This window comes from Platalea leucorodia (assembly GCF_965183815.1).
Source record: "Platalea leucorodia genome assembly, chromosome: 1".
Lineage (NCBI taxonomy): Eukaryota > Metazoa > Chordata > Aves > Pelecaniformes > Threskiornithidae > Platalea > Platalea leucorodia.
The window spans coordinates 121,156,842-121,179,313 of NC_138823.1; the positions used below are offsets into that span (position 1 = coordinate 121,156,842).

The window sequence follows — 22,472 nt, forward strand, 5'->3', positions numbered from 1 at the left end:
AAACCTGCTGTCAGGTTCCCCCTAAGCCTCCTCTTCTCCAGACTAAACAAACCCAGTTACCTCAAGCCTCCTCGTAGGGCAAGGGCTCCAGCCCTTGTTTCTTTGTGTGCCACTGCTGGACTCCCTCATTTATAAACATCCCTGTTGTACTGGGGACCCGAAACTGGATTTAGTATTGCAGATATGGTGTACTTGGAGTGCTGAAGAAAGGACGATAACTGCTTCCCTTCATCTCCTAACTTTTGTTGATACAGCCCAGGCTGCTGTTAGCGTTCATTGCTGCCAGGAGCCCGCTGGATCCTTTTTTACCTTTTTGCCCCCCAGGACTCCCAGGTCCTTTGCCTGGCTGGGGAGCAGCTCTGCTGAAGTCACGCCCTGTACCCTTGCAAGAGGTTATCCCATCCCGGGTGTGGGACTTTGCATTTCTCCTTTACGAATTTCGTCACGTTCCTTGTGGGCCTGTCCCTCTGATGGCAGAGGGACGCCCTTGAGCATTGTTAACTGCTCCCTTCAGTTTTATTTGCAAACTTAAAAAGGGTACACTCATCCCCTGTTACAGGTTACTGATAAAGATACTAAACAGGACAAGTCCCAGAATAGACTCTTGAGGAACTCTGCTTGTAACTGACCTTCTGGTAGAGTGCAAACCATTAACCATGACTCTTTCAGCCTGATGATCCAGCCAGGATTTCGCCCATCTGATAGTCCTCCTATCCGTGCCGTAACATCCCAGCTTGGATAGAAGGATGCCACAGGAGATTGTGTTGAAAGCCTTGCTAAAGCTAAAGTAAACAACACACACTGCTGTCTCTTCGTTCATGGATCTAGGGTTTTTTTATCGTAGAAGGAATGGTGGTTTGATTTGTCATTACTTGCCCCACTTTGGTGTACTTAGAATACTTTAGATGAGAGCACGACAAATAATTAGGTATTGTTGGTCAGGGGTGGCCAGTTTGTGTGATGGTGGTTGAATAGCTTGCTAGTATAATTTTGGTCTTTATGACTGTATAGTGTAATGGTATAGTTACATAGTATGTATTACATTATGAACATACATGTTATGAGACGTTGTTTGAACTGATAAGACACTTTAAAACTTTTTCCCATCACTGGAAAGGGGGCAGCTGGGCTTTGCAGTCAGGCACGTTAACAGTACAACGTGGTGGCACGAGCATCTTTCTGAAGAGAACGTCCAGTTCCTCAAGAAGATAACTGCGGAGGAATACAAAGCTCAGACAGCAAGCAAGCTGTGCCCTCTGAAAGATGAGCCATGGCCACTGAACGAGTGGAAACCAGGTGAGAAAGTCTCTCTTCTGAAACACCAAGCTCATGCTGAAATTATTGTTGTTGTCTTGTTGCATTCAGTAACATCAGGATTGTGTCTTGTAAAGTATTTTCCTTTTTGCTTTTACCTCAGTCATCCAATGCATCTCCTAGTAAATAAGTAAATGTAATACACTAGTTCTCTAAAAGCATTTAAAATATTAACAAGGTGTTAAGAACCTTGTAAGAATAAGTTCTGGTTTTAGTCCAGATCAGCACTTGGCCAGTCCCACTGCTGTACAATGACAAGATAATAAACTAAAAATTAATCAAAAAAGACTCCCTAGAATATAAAGCATATGAACTTGAAAGTGTTCTTGTAAATATTGCTGGACTCTGGATAAAACCTGTAGTATATAATACATCCCACTTCTATTCAGTGATTCATAGAATATCTCAAGTTGGAATAGACCCATAAAGGTCATCGAGCCCCACTCTGCTTCTCACAGGACTACCTAAAACTAAACCGTATGACCAAGAGCATTGTCCAGACGCTCCTTGAACTCTGACAGAGTTGGTGCTGTGACCACTTCCCTGGGGAGCCTGTGCCAGTGACCAGCCACCCTCTCAGTGAAGACCCTTTTCCTAATGTCCAAAGTCTTACAGGCTAAAACACAACATAAAGGTTTTGAGTCTTCAAAAGGGTCACATCGTTTGACAGCAAACAACAGAGTCTGCAAATCCATGACAGGGTCCTCGGGTATGATGGTGGAAACTGGAACAAAGAGCACTTTTCGAACTTAGAAGCATTTATTCTTCCTCTTAAGTGTTCTGTTTTTCACGGCATGGACTGTCAGAAGCCAGACTTGACAGGTTGCCTTTGCTGTACAGTTACAGTGACAAAAATATGCAGAGGTCGGGGTGGGAGGAACCTACTACTCCAGTAAACTTTTCAATAGTTTGGCTCTAGTGAAACTAACTACTTGGGTATTGTGTTTTCTAAAAAAAAAAAAGAATGAGTTTGAAGCAGTGGTTGTTCTGAACTTAATGGGGAACTGTTTTGCATGTTCTGTCAAACACAGCTGGAACAAGTAGAACTTTACTGCTGATGGGATTAAAAAGAATGAACAGGTTATTCCCAGCCTATCCTCAGGGAGTCAGCAATGTTTTCTCTCCTTCAACTCCTTCGGAAAGATCTGAGTTAATGGGACTTTGCGGGTTATGAGACGGGCTCTTTCAAATATTAAGTGTGGAGTTGCATCCATGTTCTGTTTTGGTCTACAGATTCCATCAGAGTTGGTGTTGTTGCAGTAAAACTGGGAATGATGCCAATATGGACCAAGTCGGGAAAAAAACATGCTGTCACACTACTTAAGGTGAAATAAATCATAATGAATTTAATCTCCTATACTGTAATTGGATCGTTAACCAGAAGTTTCAGGCAAAAGTGAAACTTGTCACTTTTACAGAGCAGGAAATCCCTAACAAAAGGAAAGATTTCTTTCAGCCCTGCATAATACACCATGCCTATTCTCTGTTTATATCCCAAACTTTCCAGGAGCGGAGTGCCTTCTGCCTCAGGTATCCGAGTGCTGCAGAACTGTGCGTAGTATTACTTAGGTGAGGGGAGATGGGAGGCAACATAAAGCTACCCCACTTCACTTCCCCCCCCCCCCCCCCCTCTTCAGGCACTTCAGGATTAGTTTCACCTTGGGTTACTGAGCCTTTGTAGCCCTGAAGCTGCTTCATCATGTTCTCTGGTAGATACTGTGATGAAGCTGTTTTGCTGACCTGTTGCTGCCATACGATCAACCGGGGCTGTGAAGGACATTGGGTTTACAGGTCAAAGGAGCAAGAGTCTAAAATGTGGGCTCTTAATGTATGCTTTGCCACTGCATGCGGCAGGGATTTTGCACATCTTGCAGGCAAAAGATGACTATAAAAGTTTATTCCATTTCTAGAGCATTTATGAAAACATAGTTTGCGTTCTGCTAATATATTTGCCTAAGATAAGCCTTTAATTGATTGGAAGAAGAATGTCTATGGTAAAAAGGTAACACGCTCCCCTACTTGTAGGCTGTATCTCCTGTTACATAGATACAAAAGAATACAGAGACTGACTTTGTTTCACTTGTTTTGATAATCTCTTACTATGGTCTCAAAGCATCTGCTTATACTTAAATAAACACTATTTTTTTTTTTTCTTAAGGTGCAAGATTGCCATGTTTTAAGATACATTTCAAAGGAAGAGTCAGGTGGAAAAACATCTAAGCTACTTGTTGGAGGCAAAAATGCATCTCCTTTTTCTGTAAGTGAACCACTTTGGGTGTTTTTGTTAGGATAGTTGTTTCTGTTGTGATTACAGTACAAAAGTAGCACAGGTAGACTTCTCTACAAGATTAGTTGGCAGACGTGCATGCTTTGGAACTGATCTTTTATCACATCTACCCTTGCGTATTTCCTAATGCTAGTATTGATTCTTGGTTAAAAGAATAGCAAGAAGAACTTTTTGAAAGTTTTGGCTCTTGATTCTCTAGGAGAGCTGTGGGTTTAGGAAGTTGCTTTGATGTGCAGTGTCCCGTGCTGATGAAAGGGTCTGAAAGGCCATTAGCAATGTAGAAACATGTGTTTGCCATGTCTGTGGAGATGCAATATGAGACCAGGACTGCAAGATACATGCATTAATGGTCTGTTGTAAACTTATCCAGCTTCATCAGTTGTTTAGAAGACTTTATTCTCTATCTTACTTTTCCATACTGTTAGCTTTAGTTGTAGTTTTTCCACAGGTCTGTTGAGATTGTTTAATTTGCATGTAGTTTTACTGATGAATAAGTTTAAGACTTGAATTTTCAGGAAGGTAGCTTCATGATTATAGCTTATCAACAGCGATACCAAAACCAGTCACTTGTTTAGTCACTCCAAATGCCTGAAGTGGAATTCCCAGCCACCTTCAACGTCTAAGGTTGTCTACCAGAGCTGTCATTCCTTAGGAGGAAAACTGAATTCTAGATCAAGGCAGGAGCAAAGCTTTCCCTCAAAGGATTGCAGTTTCTATGATCCATTATTTCTATAAAATATCACTTTTCACTTCCTGCAGTATCTTGACACTCATTTGTTTGATTTAGGCAAGTAAAAAAAAAAAATAGGGCTTGTGATTGCTAAGCAGATTATCTCAGTTGGTGATTGTGGCTTTTTGAGGACATATATTTCCCTTTTTCAAACAGAAGGTTTTCCCAGAGCCCCAAAATTAATCTGTGTACTTGTTTTTGCTTTAGCGGAGGTGAGGGAAGAAGGAGCTTTTTTCATTTGATAAATCTGTTGGCTTTTATAGCATATTCTATTGATTTTGAACAGGCTTATATTTTAGGGTACCTTTCTTTTATTCAGTGGGTTTATGCCATGTTTCGCCATTGTTACTTGTACTTCTCAGGTGTCTGTCCTGTCACTTTAAGTCCACTTCCACCTTCCAGGTGAGACATTTTTCCTGGAGAAATTACAGCTGTGTTTTTTTCTTTCCTGTTACCTTGGTTTAAGACATGCAAGAATCATGTGAATAATAATTTTCAAGTTGTATTATGCACATAAGACTCCTTACAGTTGATTTCCTCATAAAAATTATGTTATCAGTGATTCAATATGTTGTCAGAGTAAAAATGTGCAGGAAGCAAGCAGGTATATAGAAAATTTCTATTTAAACAGCTCTTGTGAACTAAGAAAATTTCTTCAAAGCCGAACTACGTAAAAAGTCAACTCAAGGATTTTTTTAGTAGTTTGAGTTATGTTAAAGACTCTCTTGGACATAACTTTTTGCAAGTTAGCTCCTATTAATTTGGTTGAACTCAGACTCATTTTAATAAAGAAATTAATTAAATATCCTTAGACCAATCTGTGGTGAGTACCTGGCCTGAGACTGAGCTCTGTATTATTGTTATTGTTGTTATTATCATCATTGTATAAACGAGATAATTTCTAAGAAAGAATTTGGCATGCCGATTCTGAACAATTTTACTCTTTAAGGTACTAACAGATAATGTCTTTCTGTGGGTTAGCTGCAGGTTTGAATCATTGCTCTCTTATGTTTATCAGTCTTTTTATGTGCTGCTTTTCTCTCTGAAGTGTCTGAAAGTGAGAATTAAAAGAAAGCTGAATGATACTGTATTGTATTAGCATAAGCCATTTATCTTCTGTTAATTCCTCATAGGAACATCTGTCTTCCTCAGATTCCTCACAGCTACTGATTTTTAATGAACTTAATCTAATGATTCCCTCAGTAATTTTACTAACAAAGAGTTTCATGTTTTTCTTTTGAGTGTCAAATTGCTTAAAAAATGATAAGGAGTATTGCATTTTTAGCAGATTTTTTTTTTTTCCTTTTTAGCTTGATGTATGTCAGTCTATTACAAGTGAACAGATTTTTCATGACTTTTTAATGGAAAGTTATTCTCAAAAGTACAATTCTGTCAGTGTTCTAACAATTTTTTGTCAAAAATATTTTATATGCTTCCTTTAAGTGAGGGCATATCAATCATTTTCCTATAATACTGGAAGATATTGTGGGTCTTTTTAAAAATAAGAACATCTGAGAATTCACTGAATGTTCTTCTCTTCAGTATTGCTTTTTAGGAAGGCTTTGTAAAGACTGCAATGTTTTATTTGTAGAAATACATCTCTCTGACTTGACTGTTTGAAGAAAGCTTGTTGAAATAGAACAGTGCAAGGCTATAGTAGGTAGGACTCGAGATGTAAGCGATTTTTACCCTTTGACTTCACTATGCTTTTCTTCAGTTGTGGTAGCTCTTTCCAGGTACCCATGCTGAGCACAGAGCTCCCCTTGCAGTCATCCGAGGCAGCAGTTTTATATAACAGTGGAAATAAAGGATTGATATGCAGGGATTTAGTAGAAAGAGGATTTCTTTCTTTTTAATTCTTACATATGGTACTACAGTTTAATACAGTTGTCCTCCATTGATGCCTCAAATTTTTGTGGTCTTAAGGTAGATTTTGTATTTAGTTGATAACCTCTTTTTTTTTTAAGGTATTTGAAGTGTTTTGTACTATGAACTCAAGTGAACAAATCACTCAAAAAAAACCTTATAACTCTCAAAGACTCTGTATCCAGACTTTCTCCTCAAATAAGGACAGATTCATAAAGTTAAAATTTCTGGTTTGTGTCTGAGTTCCTCATCATCTTGCTCCTTCATTCTTCACAAAACTTCCTCTGTTCTCGTAACACTTTTTAACAGATTTTTAAAAACAAAAGGAAGGGCAACATGCAGATTTTCAAAATAAACTTAAGTAACAATTTTAAAGTTACTTACATTATTTTGTCTTAAAATACACGCAATTATTTTTGAGAGAGAGAACTGCATAGAGCTTTTGAGAAGTGAACCTCAGAGATGTGACTGTCCAAGTGTGACAGTATTGTCAGATGCTTAAATTGCTTTCCAGGAGAATTCATTTGAAGAAGAATGAGCTGCATTGCTTTTTTTGTATGGCCACAGTTTTCCTGCATCACTGTTTTCCATTGCTTGGTATCATCTCAGTGGTCAGCCATTCTGTGAGTTGTCTTATTTAAAACAGCTGAGAACAATTTTAAGTACTTTTAACTTTGTCAGACTCCTCTAAAAAGAAGAGCCCTTCTTTGATAAGTCAGCAGCGGTTTGACACTGAGTGTACTTGGTAATCTTAAAAATACACGAATCATAAACTTGTTCATTTTTCTTTTTTGTCCAGAGACTCTAGATTCTCTTCTGAGGGAAATTAAGCATTTCTAGAAGTTTCTGCAAGATCGGGCTTTTTTCTATGGTTTTGTTAGTTAAATCAAATAAATTATATTTATGGTGGTGTGGAACTAAGTCATTAGAAGCTTTGAAAAAAAGAAAATGCTTTTAAATTACTACAAAACTCTTTGAAAGCCATGAAAAAGCAGTAACATATTTTATGTACATTCTAAATGATCGGTTTCCCTTTTCTGGTCTTAGAAATCTTCACGTATCTCTTGTTAATATGATGTAGCTGTAGGGTAAGTAGTTGACAGAAAATAAAATGCAGACACAGGAGTTTTAAATTAATTTTATAGAGAGTTAAAATGCTAGTCTCAAGATAAAAATGTAGTATGGTATATCTGTTTTTCTGAGTGGTGTTGACAGTTTGTAATCACTTTCTGTGCTAGATTGATCCTTGGGTATTTTAAGATCACTTCTTTTTTATGGCTGCTCTTTGTTACAGAAATCAGAGTCTGCAATGGAAATTTTTAAAGAAGCTGGAGTACCACGGAAACAGAAAGTTACAACATTTAATGTAACAGATGATGCCATAATTAAACCAGGTAATCTTTTTAAGCTACTGAATATTATCTGTGTAATCATTTAACGTCTGCTGCTTGTAGACCTAAACTAAGTTATGACGTGTTTTGTATAGAAATTGCTGAATTCTTATTTCTTTGTCATTGCGCACAAACAAACTTTTTTCTTAGAGAAAACGGGCTATACTTTCTAGGTGATGAGAAGTAGGATTTTTCCTTTTTCCTGGATATTATGTTTTCATTGATTAGAAAATAAGTCTGATCCAAACTAGCTAATATGACCATTGAGTTAAGAAATAAATGTCTATAACCTTGACTCACTTGTTGGGAATAAATATGAATGCATTTACAGGAAGTTGTCTGATTATCCTTATGAGAGGGGCACCGAGAGTTTTGTGGCAATGTTTCTCGGGAGCCTAAAATAGCGGTTTGAGGTTTGTTTCTTCTTGCTGCATTCAGAAGTAGGACTGATGGCTGTCATATATGGTGTTTTTTTCTGGCAGCTTGCAAAGTAAAGCACATTAAAACACATTATAATCAACTTTCTCACTAAAAATCTCTATTAGAAGTTTGGAGATGTAATGAAACGTTTTATGTTTTTAAGGTTTTATTAGCTAGTGTATTTAAGTCACTTTCATTTTGTGCTTTTTGACAGTTACATGTATTTATGTAGGGTGAGAAATTCTAATGTATTACATCTTTATTTGCCATTGGAGAAGGTTTTTGCAAGACCTTTTTAAGACAATGTTGTAACTGATAAAAATCAAATCTGACATGACGAGGAAGTCTGGACTGATAAATGGAAGCAAAAGCTTGAGACAAAGCAGAATTGCAAGTTTTCAATAAACTGATTTTGCAGTGTATTGTACATACACTGTACAATACACTTGTGTATTTTGTGTATTACGTACAATACACATTGTGTATTTTGTACATAACATCCTTCATGTACAGGATTTTCTGTCACTTGACAGGCATCTTATCCCAGGTATGTATGGATCATATAGCATGAAATAATATGAAGATTTTTGTGTTTGAGACTTAGGAGAGGTTTACATCATTTCAGTTTGCGTTCATACAGATTTTAAAACAGCATGGAAATGGGTGTGGACGTGAAGCAATTAAAATTTCATTTTTTTTAATTGACTTAAAACAGGCTGGAAATTCTGTTAAAGATGCAGCTGCATGGATCTTGAGATTAAAGTTCATTTATAATGAACTCAGTTATCAATTCTGGTTTGTTTGGTTTTTTTTAAGCTGCTAATAAAAGAATATTGCACTTGGATGAAAAAAAATTGCTGAAGACAAAATAAATCTTTAATTAAAATTAAAACTTCCATACTACAAGCACTTAGGGGAATGAGTGTAATTGCAGTCAGGTAAGTGATGTCACTGACTGACAGTAGCACTACTTCTACTAAAGGCAAGTGTATAGGTAATTCCCTAGTGGATGAAGCTGTACTTCTGCCACAGTCTTTAGTTTGGAAACACTGTGTCTTAACAAAGAGGAAGCATTGCAAAACTTTTTTTTTTATTCTTAACCCCATTTTTTATAGGAAGTGTTTTGGGTTTTGGTTTTGTTTTGTGTTTGTTTTAAAAAAAAAAAGCCTCCACCTTGTAAAGTGGTAGTAGTTGTAAGTGGAGCATGTTCTGTTTTCTTGCAAAGTTTGTTTATTGTGAGTCTTAACTAATTAAGCATTTTGGGCTTTGTCTCTTTTGGTGTCTGAAGTGCAACATGTCTGAGTAAAGCCCCAACTCTTCCTTCCTACTCATCTGAAATTGGGCTAGGAGCTGAGAAATGTGCTTAAGTAGTAACTACAAAGCATCTATTCTAGTCAGTGAGGTTTATCAAGAAGAACAAATGATAGGTGAATAAAAACAAAACTTTGTTTCCTTTCCTGTGACTGTAATCTACCCTGGATGATAATGACTGGAGAGCGGTTCGAGGATTGCAGCACTTTGTTGAACATGATCTCTCCTCTTCTTTTGAAGGTACTCCTTTGTATGCTGCTCACTTCCGCCCAGGGCAGTTCGTGGATGTTACTGCGAAAACGTAGGTTCCTAATGATTTAATACGTAGAGTTCATCTTTCAAATAGACTTGAATTTTTTTTTCTCCCTCTACTTTGGTTGGAACTCATGGCTCACAAAAGCTGAAATACAATTGCAAGGGTAGCAGCAGAAAATAGAAGTCCATTCAGCCATTGGGTAAAAAAATTCAAATTGTTTTTCTTTGCTGAGGCTTATTTTTGATTTTGAACATGGTAGGTAAATAATACTATTAGGGCTATGGTTCTGCATGTGTTGTCTGTTGCACATATATGATTAGCATGGAAGGGCTTGACAAAGAGCTTGAGAAAGAGGTGCTCAAGCTTAGCATGGGTGAAGAGGTCTATAATGCAGCATCTGTGGTATGTAGAAGTGGGGAATAAATGCTGGAAGGCATCAGTTCCCAGAAAGACTGCGTAATTTTGATTTGGTGAAGAGATGCGAAAAGAGATGTATCACGTGGACCAAAAGAAAGGCAAAAAGATATTGAATACCTTTAGCAGGACAACAGAGCTGTCAAATTCCCTTTCTTGTTTTCTCTCATATTCCAGCTCATCTCCTTGCCAGCAGTGGCTAATGATCTTTTACTTTTACGTGGGAGGAATGATTTCCTCTCAGACCGCTGTGAATGCCAAATTAGAGCTCAAGTGGTAAAGGGTGTCAAAAAAAACTGGCACCTTGCGGCAAAGACTAGTCATGCCTCTTCTATTACGTCCATGATTTCCGTTGCCCAAGAGGACTGAGAACTATCTCTGTATTTCAGTGAAGTGTATTTTTGTTGTGTTGTGATACAAAGATAGTGTTTTCCATTTGATGTTCTGTTTTTTGTGTAATGGAGATAATACCCACTGGCCTTGTTGAAATATCATCCATTGTAATTGTCTCACATATGTGTAACACTTATAAATGTCTAACATTATTCACAAGGCTTTGTATATATGGGGAAACCAACTGTATCAGTACAGCCAAGTAGTCGGTTCTGATATAGCTACACCTGTGAAGGCACCCTATTTAGAAAAGGAGGTCAAGGAGTTGACTGGAATTAGTATTTTTCTATGTCAAGCTTCCTTATGTAATACTTAGGTCTGGTATATTATTCATTCTGCTTCTGAATTGCATTCAGGGAACAGCCTGTAAGAGACAATAGCTTGTTTGCAAAGCACAGCGTCATTAGGAACACAGTCATTCCATGTAGATTGTCATGCTTTCTTAATGCAGAAAAGCTTTGTTTTTCTAGAATTATTTCAAGAACTAGGAAAGGGATTTTTTTGCAGTGTAAAATATACTGGTAAGCAGCCACAGGGTATTGATTTGTATCTTGCTATATGTGTTTGAAAATACTAGCAAGCTAAAAATAGACTGGGTTCTTAGTCGTGTTCAGTGAATCCATCCTATCTTTTAATTCAGTATTTCTAATCTGTTTTCTCCAGATATTTGTATGATTCCATTTCAGAAATTAGCTTTTTGTTTGTACTGCTGATTTTGGTAGCATATTACATGTAATCCTACTATAGAGGTGAAGAAAAAATTCTTCAGCTAAAGAGAAATATCAGATTTTTGGTTTTTTTATTATGGGTTTTCTGTCAATCTGATTCTCAAATCATTCTAGTCTTTCCGTATCCAGGGGAGGGAGGGGTTAACCTTTTTCTGTGACTTACTTGCATTCTGATTTCTACTTTTAATGTTTCTTTCTTCTTAATTTCCACTTTTCTGGAATGCTGCGTTTATCATATTCCCTTAACTCTTGGACACGGATTAAATTATTTTACTACATTTCAGTTTTTCTTTGGGTCTTTTACTTTATTCCATGCAATTTCATCCAGTGTTGCTTAGTCTCATATTTGGGTGGGGTTTGGTTTTTCATTATTTTTCAGAATACTGTATCCATCATTCTTAGTTACTGTACCCATAAGTACAGATCTCACAATGTCACAAAAATAACCAAGAAATGCTTCAGTGAAGGGCAAAAAAAGTTGTCTTGGGAATGATTATAGCTTTGAGCTATAGCATGTGGGCTGCGCTGTGAGGGAAAAATGAGAACGTGCTTCATGTCCGACTTGGGTTCTGAACCCCCCTCAAGACGAGCCGGCTTCTCCCTGCTGAACAGAGAGGGAGCCTGGGGAGGTTTGGTCCACAGGCTGAAATGAGCCTTTGTACATTACTCTCTAAAGTCCCGTTTCCAGAACTGATCCTAAAAAAAGATCCTAAGCTATAGGGGCATTTTGAAAAGGTGCTTGAGGATATAATGCTGGGTTACAGTAGGGAGCACAGTTTGGCTTCCTCTCCTTCCTCCCACAACTTCTGTCTTCCTGATTCAAACCATTATGGACTTAAAAGACAGTAATTCCTGAAAACTTGCTATCACTGCTGGTAAAGTTTTTAGAAATATTTTTACATGAACATGTGCTTCACGTTTTTAAGATTGTCAGTAATTTTGTTTTACTGGAGGAAACACTGAAGTGTGCAGTGTTGGAAATCATATAGATGAAAATAGCAGTCCTGTTGTTAATAGCATGATTAATTCTAATTATTCCTTTAAAAAGGAAAGAAAGAAAACTAGTGTCACCTCAATGAGGAGATAATATAGTGGAACATAAAGGCTATTTTAATTTTTTACCAAATCTTAATGATTCAGATGAGCAAGATACCCTTTTGTATGCTTCCTTCTGCCAAGACATAAATCTAAACTATGCTCCTTAAAAATGAGCAAGCTTTTCTTAGTTATTGTAGCTTGAATAAACTACTTGCACTACATTTCAGAAGTCTTGGTTAGCATCTTGATTTGGTTACCAGTGTAGAGTGGATTTTTATGACTGTCTGCTTTTAAACTTTCCTTGCAAATGTTTTTGTCGAAGTCTTTTGAAATGTTTTGATTCATTTATACCCCTGTGAAGAAAAACACTTTCACAGAAATGAGAAGGTTCAGTTAAAGATGTGTGCAGTTTGTTTTTATTTGAAGTCTCATAATTTGTTCAGCACAGTGTGAGTAGATTTTAGAGCACTGGCAGTAGGCAGTGCGTCTGCATGCTGTCAGTCGTCTTTAGTGCTGAATATTTTCCTTAGTACTTATTTTCAGCAATTTAAAAGCTCAATCCTTAAGTTTTATAGCTGTCTTTAATGACAAGACTTTTCCTTGGTGTTTCAGAGGTATGTTTCAAGAATGTGTAAAGGCTTAGTGCCCTTTTTGGGACAGCGGTGAACTTCAGAAATCCTGTGGTCTGATGGTTTGTTTTAGCCCTAATATGCTTTGGGCTAAAATACATCACACCATCCAGAAACACTTCTCTCGCAGGCTGCACTTCTGTCACCTCTGTAAGCTGGTGTAGTAGAGGCTGCTGCCCAAAGGGGAGGTGGTGCTCACTCCCACGGAGCTCCCATCAACCTTCTATCACTGGTACTGGCATCCTGAGTTACATGGAGGAAAAGACCAGTGTGAGATACCTGTATTCTTCCCTGGGTTAGTTTTCAGCTGGATCAGTTGCATGCCCCAGCTTGCTGAGTAGCTGAGTGAGCTTCTGCACTCGTACAAAGACGACCAAGACATGGGGATGGGGAGAGGTGGGACCATGCCTTACCAGTGCTGTACGTTGATGGAGTTGTATTATACCTCCTTTTTCAGCCACTTCACGACCTGCTTCATGAACGTTTCAGGAAACCTTTGGAACATCAGAAATTTTGCCACTCCAAAGAAAAAGCCAACAGTAGTTTTGTTTGAAATGTGTCAGAATTAAGTGGTGATTCTGATGTGTTTAGTGGTTTATTTAAGCTTTGCTAGGTTAACTGTAATCTGAGCCTGAAAGTAAAGCATGCTCTACAATCATCTGAAATTATTTGACTAAGTAGTTGGAATCCTTTTCCTCTACAGCATCTAAATAATTGTCTTTTAAATTAGCTAAGTTTGAAGAATTAGCAGCAAACTAAATTGTTGCTTAATTAGAGTGCTTTATTCCAGTAGCTTTCTAAATGAAAGTCGGCTCATTATGTACTGGCATTTTCCTTGTATCAAACCTGGAAAATGAGGTTTTGTACAAAATTAGGTGGTTGACCTGAACAGCTGCTTTCCTGCAGGTGAGACTAGAAAACTGTGTGTAATTAAATTCTTGGTTTTAATTCTACAGAAAGATAATTTTCCTTTCATTTAGCATTTGTGTGTCTTAGTTTTGCCTATCATCATTGCTGCTGTGATTCCTTTCTGGGACTCAGTTAATCATGCTTCAGTGAAGCTAAGTAAATGACTAAATTCCATATATTGAAGAACAGTGGCATTATACATATCAAGTCTAATAAAGATAGGTCTCGTGCATGGTTTTTTTTGTTCGGATATGGCGTTTAATGCTACTGTTGTCAGAACAAAAATATATAGTGCTCAATTCAAGCCAAGAGAGCAGGTAGAAGATGTCTTAGCAAGGAATTGCAACAGTGTAAGTAGGATGACAAATGTTCTACTTCAGTGTAGGTTCTTGATTATCGTATCTCAGATGCTGCACACATAACTTGATCCTTTCAGAGTGGAATCTAGGTATTAATTCTGTTTAATTAATATATGGTTCTAGATTAAGATACCACTTTGACAAACCTTGATGTTTTCTGAAAATATCTGAAGTTGTTGGTACTATGCCTATTATTAAGAGATTCTGGGAGTTGTACCTCTTCTTAGGCATGTTTGAGTTTGTTCTAAATTAGAATTGTATTGTGTTTCTTTTTAAAGATTTCACAGTTTTTAATGAACAAGATGTAGCGGGATGTCAGTAGCTAGGACTTTTAGGGGGGAAATCAGGGATTCTTCTGATGCATTCTTAAATGAAATTGTGATGCAGATCATCATAAGAAAAGTAACTCCAGGACAGGTACATGTTTGGCTGGTATCTTTTATGCGTATCTTGGCTAATGTGAAATTACATAGACTAGTGTATATACTATACAAAAAATAGTATCTAAATATATAGTATACATAAAATAGTATGTATTGCATATGTGATAACTATATGTTTTAATCTTTTGATTTGGCTAGCTCACACTAATTTAATGTTATGAAGTATTTGTCGGAAACGAACTCACGAGACTTTTTAAGTAATAAAAGATCCAGTATTCTTTTGGAGGATTTTTCTGTTTCATTCACTTTCGCAAAATACTGTTTTAGGTTTAGTTTCAATAATTATTTTTCTTGTATTTTATTGGCGATACTTGCTGAATGCATTCACACCTAGTAATTTTTAAGAAGGGCAAAGAGGGCAATTAGACAATTTGAAATTAATAAGTGATATTAATAGCTGACACCTGGCATCTTTTCAGAAGTCAACAAGAGTATATTCTTATAAATATTTGTTATTTTTTTGGCAGAATTAAAAAAGTTTAAGAAAAGTGAACTGTATAAATCCTCTGATTTTACACAGTATTTCTTAAACAGCCTGCATCTTAAGTTCTCTTCCTTGTTTATATAAGATGAATATTTGTTTCAAAAGCACTTTGCATTTCATACCATTGGAAGAATATAAAACCTTTGCATTAGAAATAAAGATAAATTTTGAGTCATGGAAAATTTATTCATAATATTTATTTTTTGCATATAGTAGAGAAATCTACCACTTGTCTGAGAACAGATCACAGTTGCATCAAGGTGGACTTAGGTTGGAAAAACACTATTCTTCTAGAATGATTGAGGTATATTGGCTGAGCTACTAAGTGCCTAGTTGAACAGTCCTCCTTTCTAAATTTGATTTAAACAGATGTTAGTAGTTCCTTACCTTAATTTAAACTTTATGTTTGATATACATCATCCTGTAGTTTTTATTCTGGTTCCAGCTTTATTTCAGATAGAGCATGAGTCTAGGAAGAAATATACACTGTGTAATTGTTTTTCATCTTGACGAATTTAAAAAACACTATACGTTGTTTATTCTCTTAAAAAAATCAAAAACTCCAAAATGAAATAAAACTATAGCTTCTTCTTATTTAATTAATAAAAACTTCATTTTATTTTCAGTCATGATGGTGACTGTGTCATGTTGAATAGAAAATTAATGTTCAGAAAGTCGTAAGATAAAGTGTATTTTGTAGGTAGTTCAGAGACCTTCAGTCAGTTTTTCACAAATCAAAAATGAAACTCTTCTAAAAAATTATTGAACTACTATGATGAAAGAACCTTGGTAGGTAGTAAAGCATTATACATTATGAAATATTCTAATTTCAGTATTGAGATATCTTTCCTTGACTTTGGCCAGAATATTTCAGATGTTGGAGATTTGTTTTCATATTCCAGATCAACAGATGCATGAGAACTTTCAGGTTTACCAGAGTGCTCTTTTTTAGTCTGGCCACACTTTCAGTAAATTTCCTAAGACATCAGTATTGTAAAGTCTGGGTCTTTGTTCATGGAAAATACGTGTGTCGTTCGAAAAACCACATAGTAGATAAGTGTAGTCTATTGCATAAATCATTGAATACTAGCAACTCTATCTTGTGATATCTTGCTTCTTTTTTGAAGATATCTTATAGCATTTGATGAAGTAGACATTTTGTTCAAAATGTGTCTCTTACAAGTATGAACTATTTCTTATATTTTTGTATTTTATTAAAAAGTACAATTTACAGTATTCTAAATTATTCATGTCTAAAAATGAACAATCTGAATGAAATATTGAAGTAGTTTCACGACATCAGGGATTTATGCTTCTTGATTGAAATTGACAGTACTGTTTTCTTTTGAAATCGTAGCTTTTGGTGGTTGTATGGTTTTCCCTGAATGGCAAGTACATTGCTGCAGCTAAAGAATTAATCATGCCCCCAGTCTGCTCGCTCTGGTAGCTGCACAGCTGTTGTTATGCAACCCACTTGCAGTGGGTTTTGGAGAGTTTTGTTAATTCCATCTTCCAGCTAGAGATGCCAGAAGCAGACTACTTGGAAAACATGGCCAATAATAGATAGTTTCAAAGAAAAAAATAGCATTTTGGCAGAACAGATACGAGTTTTCCTATAGCTTAGTTTCTGCGCTGTATTTCAAAGTTACCGGTCCCCTCGCAATCTGCAGACATGCAAAAAGACTAATTTTGAACCTCTCTTAAAGTGTGAGTATTTTTCAAACTGTTTTTTTACAACTATTGCTGTTCATTACTGCAAGCTTCCAAAATAAGCTGATTCATGTGAAACTGGTGTAACAAAGCCTTGCATCCTTTAGATTTGTCTTGTGTTCCTGATCCCAGGTAACCCTGGTCCTCCCCTCCCGCAGGTGCCTTCAGCTTCCTCTTGTGGCCCTGACCCTCTCCATAGGCCCATGTTGCACCACTGTCTGCTGGCCTGGAAAGACTCTCTTGCTGGTGGCAAGCACTTGCAGGACTGGCCAGCTGGCAAGCCAAAGGAACAGAACACTACTTGAATCAAGTGCTAGCATTTCCTTAGTTAGTTGTAGAAAAGCGACAAAAAAAATGCAGGACTTTCTAACCAATAATTTTGATTTCATACAATTACACGTCTGTCTTGGGTGCCAAATTTAACTGGAATTGACCACTAGGTTCCAAGCAGGGAAGGGGAAAACCAAGAGTCGGATACTGTGGTTGCACAAGTCTTGTTTTCTTATGGTTCTATGGCTTTAGAGAGTCTTTCCATTTGTGGCTGGTTTTGACTGTAGTTTGACTTGCTCTAGGCAACTAGGCCAGCAATCAGAGGATTATTCAAGCGGAAGAGGAAGGAATCCAGTTTTTGTGAATGTTGGTGTTTTCTGCATTATCTGTATATTTTCTCTAGTTTTTAATGGTAGTGCTTTTCTGATCAGGGGAGTCAGCAAAATGTAGTCCATATATACAACGTGCTGTATGCATGCTCATACCCGGTTTTATTTTCATGTGTTTGGCCAGAAGGTTCTAATACTCGAACTGATAGGACCATGACATTGCAAAGTGCGTTAGTAGAGAAAAGATTTCTGTAAATTGGAGGAAAAGGATCATCTGTTGTATTAATGAAATAATCAGTGCAGCCATAAACCCTGTGGACAGACTTTTCCTTTTGGAAACCGACAACGCTGGTTTAAGCACACGCTTTAATCGGCTTTACTTTTGTGCAGTGGTGAGGCAATTTTTCCTATTCAGTCTGTCCCTGCAGTAAACAGAGACCTCCAAAGCCAGTAATACTATCATGTGCCTCAAAGGTTAAGGCATGGACACTGATGATGCGTTTTATTTGTTATTCTGTTTTAGAACTTATTTGTCTGATGAGTACAGATCAAAAGAGTTAAATGTTTTTACTACACATAAAACTGTTTTCAAGAGATGAGTCTATTGTAGCTTGGAGAAGAAATGTTCCTCGGCTTATTTTTATGCTAGTCTAAGCATCCATCTCTTCCCTCCCTTGATGCTTAGGGTCTGTCATTACGTTTTGGTATGTGCTATTATACAGTTGGGTTTTGTTCAGTTGTTTGGGTTTTTTTGATCTAGTGTCCACTCGATGAAAGCTTCATTATGGTACCATGTATTGAGGACCATCACGGCAGGGAACATTTTATGTTAGTCTTTTCACCTATTTGACTCTCTTCTAGTGCTTCTTATTCTGTAAAGCAACATTTAAGTATTGCCCTAGAGTGTGTTTATGATATAAAATACAGATTTAAAAATAAAAAAAAATATTTTTTTCTCTGCTGATCTTTGCTAAAGGTGAAAAGATCATGAGCCTGACTGAAATTATTGTTTATTGCTAAAAATCTTAAGTCTGACTAACCCAGGTTTGTTTCTTTATTTTTCTTTTCAGAATTGGTAAAGGATTTCAAGGTGTCATGAAAAGGTGGGGATTTAAAGGCCAGCCTGCTAGCCACGGCCAGACGAAAACTCACAGGCGTCCTGGAGCAATATCTACCAATGTGAGGATTCTTATTTCTTCTTATTTCCTGATGTAAACATTCTTCAGTATTTTTAGAACTGCTTATTAAAAATGAACAATTTCACCATAGCTAGCTGTTACCATCTACTCTGTGGTAGCAGAAAATCCCAGCTGTTTCAAAGGAAGTTGGGAAACCTGTATAATGAGCAATGCAGATAGCTGTTCTCTTATGCCTCAATTTTTTAATATTCTATATTGCTAGTAAGTGAGCAAACACATTTTAACTGAGCAAATTGTGGTATTTTTTAATATAGCTGAGAGAAAGAGCGTTAATGCTTCAAAGAGAGTTCTAAGAATCTTTTATCACAGCATTTATAGGTTGGAAAGGATTTACTCATTGTTTTGTACTGCAGATATTGTACTATTCTTTGGAGCCCTAGTTGCTTTTATCGCCTTGCCTGGCATGTGTAGCTGCTTTATGAACTCTTTCATTCCCAAAATAGTTTGTTGGCTGCCTAGCATTTTTAAGGAGGGTAAACAATAATATTTTTAAGTTTCAAACTATAAACAATATTATTTTAAAAGCTCTTTGGAACAGATGCATTTAAAACTTTGTCCCTGTAAAGGCTGCACAACATTTAGGCTGAACTAAGAGGGATTTTTGCAAACAAGGTTCGTTATACAGAATTAAGACCAACTGAGTCACAGTACTGAACCCGAATTGTCTGTAATTTTCTTGGAGAAGTTAAAATAAAAATTAAAAAAGAATTAATAACGCTTAAGAGAATAGTAAAAGCAAAAAGACATCGGGCAACAAAGTTAGAGTAATTGAGACTGTAAAAGCATACAGTACTGATTTATAATCCTTCATTTCAACTGGAAAATGAATTCTACACCTGGCACTGTTTTCTCTGAAGGCTGAAGAACATAAATATTTGAACATATAACACTTTGTTTTAGCAGATGGTATTTGTCATTACAAAATAACCCCTCTACTTTTCTTTAAGTTGGAATTTCCTAAGCAGTAACACTGCATGTAATTTCATGAAGTACATAGAATGGGAAATAGTATTGGAAATAGATATGATGAAAGGAAACAAGGTGAAAGAATGCAATAGGGGAAAGACAATGCCTTGATTTTTATTTTCCAGTCTAGTGTTGACCACCTCAGTTTTTAGTAATCCTGCATAGTTTAGTACAGAATCATGTCCCTAGCACTTTATTGCAGTTGATTTCCTGAAATCATGATTTTCACATGAGTTTAAAAAAAATAAACATCATTAATGAAGAGAAGTGGTGCAGGAGACTAAGACCAATCCCTGGATAATACTGTAACTCAAAATTATTGCACTTACTCTTGCCTTTTCTTTTCCACCTTTGTTCTCCAGGTTATACCCAGCCAAACAAAAATGGGATACAGAAACTAAGCAGTAGCAGGGAATGTAATTAAAAATTCTGTTTTCAAAAATACATACTTTAAAAAAATCTGGTTTACATCAGTATAAAACTCATGGATTAGGGCAAGGGGAGAAGCTACAGTATATCTTAATTTTGGCAGCCTTCCAGGGCAGGACTGCTCTGGAGCTCTGTGGTAGCATCCACAAGCAGTTTAGGTAAGTTTGGCAGTTGCTGTGGTCTGTGGCGTAGGTGAGAGTCTTGTGTTGACAGGGGTTTTAGGAAAAAAATTTTTCTTGCTTTTCACTAAGTGAAAATACGAGGTGAGTGAAGATTTTGCTCTGAATCTAGACACATTACATTTTAAGCAAAGCTAGAATCCCTTTGTTGATACAACAGTATTTATACCAATTTTATGATTGAGGTCAAGTATTTCAGATAACATACCTAACCTCCAGCAGGAGGTATTTAAAATGCTAATCAATATTAGATATTTTCAACATTGGAAATACCAGCATATTTTCTTTCCTGCTTTTCTTGAGTTTGTAGATGTACCTCTTGCAGTTGCGTGATTTTTTTGACCCTGTTTTTATCTAGAAAGCTGCCAAAGTTTATCGTGGAAAGAAAATGCCTGGTAAAATGGGTAACATCTATAGAACATCTTTTGGGTTAAAGGTGAGTTCTGAATGTACTAGAATGTGTTTATGCATTGCCAAGCAATGGACTTAGCCGTGTGGTGGAGAACTGTCTGTCATTTCTGTCAGAATCCAGACAGGTGCATCTTGAAGTAAACAAGCTGGAAAGGCAAGAGCAGCAAATGTGTGCTTCTGTCTTCTTGTGGGTTACAAATAAGTTATCTGAACTCCCTTTGCATATGTGCAGTCCCTGGGGCCCGGGATTTTAGGTGATACTTCCACATTTGATGTGTTTTTCACTGTGTCCCTTGGCTTCTGCCTTTGAAGTGGGAAAACAGTCAGGCTTTTGGTGACCTTCAGTTAACGTTTTCGTGCCTATTCCGCTTGTTCAAACCCAACCCAAGTCTGAGTTGTCTGAAGTCCTAATTTTATCATGGTCCTTCACTTTCATGTGCAAAAAGGGGATTATAGTTTCTGTCTAGATTCTGATGTGTACATAGCTGCAGCAGTTCCTGGGCTATTACAGCTACACAGCTACTGTTGTCTGTCTCTGAAGGCAACCTCTGCAGTTTGCACAAAAAGCATGTTAGCCTCTAGTTTGCAAAACAGTGTGCTGCTGCTCTCTGCTAACTAAAACTAATGTTTTGTAACAGAAAACGTGCATGTTCAGTTGAGCACCTCATAGAATTAAGAAATTAACAAATGGTTGCAGTAACATTTTCATGAGCATGTTTGTTTTAATTTGTCACCTGTGATGTTTTTCCACAGCTTTTGCTGTTAGAGGGGAAAGGGGCTTGGGAGCTTTGGTTGGTGTGATGCTGAACAAAGGGCTGCCTTACCAAATATAGCCTGATCCACAAGCCCTTTAAAACTGTTTAATAGACTCCTGCGTTAGAAAGCTGTGCACTCAGAGTAGCGTGTGACTGAATTTTGTGGCAACTTCAGGCGTGTGCAGAACATTCTTTTTCCCCTGGAGTACCACCTCCAGTTAATCAGTTTGTGCTTTGCTGGGCTGCTGTTTGTAAAACTGGGAGTAGTCTCTAAAAGGAGCTCAATGTCTGTTTTTTTTACTGTCTTCTAGGTGTGGAGGATCAACACAAAACATGACATTATTTATGTAAATGGGTCTGTTCCAGGTCACACAAATTGTCTGGTGAAGGTATGTTTGCTAGTTTCACCTTACCGGTATTAGTGACTCCTAAGCTCTCTCCAGTTTTCTTCTTATAAAAGCAAAAACGTTGGTTGAATGCAGTCTTCTTTTCATCAGAGTCCATCTTATACTATTGAATTAAAGGGCAGTAGGATCAGTTCTGTAAAAGAGTGAATAATAGGGGCAGCAGGTCACCACTTACTCTAAATGGCTCATTCTTAGCTTTGCACTGGGGTTGTGCACCCATGTAGCCTATGATAAACCAACACCGTCACTGTAACACTGCGCTAAGTGTCTCAGAGCTAGGTCCATCCCCGTGTAACGCTAACCTGAGTCAATAGCATGATGGTGAGATTTCCAGGATATTATTTAAGGGCCGTATTCACGAACAGAAATACACAGCAAGCACTGCTTTAAAGGTTATTCAAAGCATTCCCGTACACAGTAGCAGTTACCTTTCCAAGGAGCAGTTGAGGTACAGGAGAAGACAGCTGGACTTCACAATAATGATACAAGTTGCCTTCGCAATCAGTACAAATGTGTCAGTGTTATTTTCTGTGGCGTTATACAGAATTAATTTCAAATTAATGGAGATTCTTTTGGGATTGTCTATGAAAAACTGAAACAATGAGGAGTGTAATATGTGTTCTCACAATGCAAATAATCCACATCAAAGCAAGAAAAGTACTTTTAAGGATTATTTTCAAAATAGCCTTTTCTTTCTATTTAGGTATATTCTATACATCTGCAAGCACAGATTACTTGGAGGAAGTTGATTCCTTTCTGATTTAATAGATTACAGGGTATCGAGCATCTTTAGTATGAATTATTATAAAGATTTTGTCCATATACCTATATATCTGATATATAGT

At 37.0% G+C, this 22,472-nt stretch overlaps 1 protein-coding gene across 1 annotated transcript in view; it reads left to right on the forward strand.

The window, feature by feature from the left end:
- The window catches only part of MRPL3 (mitochondrial ribosomal protein L3), a gene marked incomplete at its 5' end in the record, with an annotated part of 32,137 nt that overhangs the window by 881 nt on the left and 8,784 nt on the right, over positions 1 to 22,472 (forward strand). The window contains 8 exons of the mRNA XM_082326729.1: positions 1,118 to 1,296; positions 2,548 to 2,639; positions 3,473 to 3,571; positions 7,492 to 7,591; positions 9,560 to 9,620; positions 18,352 to 18,460; positions 20,413 to 20,490; positions 21,532 to 21,609. Coding sequence (XP_082182855.1) covers positions 1,118 to 1,296; positions 2,548 to 2,639; positions 3,473 to 3,571; positions 7,492 to 7,591; positions 9,560 to 9,620; positions 18,352 to 18,460; positions 20,413 to 20,490; positions 21,532 to 21,609 — 796 coding nt within the window. The remainder of the gene's footprint in view (positions 1 to 1,117; positions 1,297 to 2,547; positions 2,640 to 3,472; positions 3,572 to 7,491; positions 7,592 to 9,559; positions 9,621 to 18,351; positions 18,461 to 20,412; positions 20,491 to 21,531; positions 21,610 to 22,472) is intronic.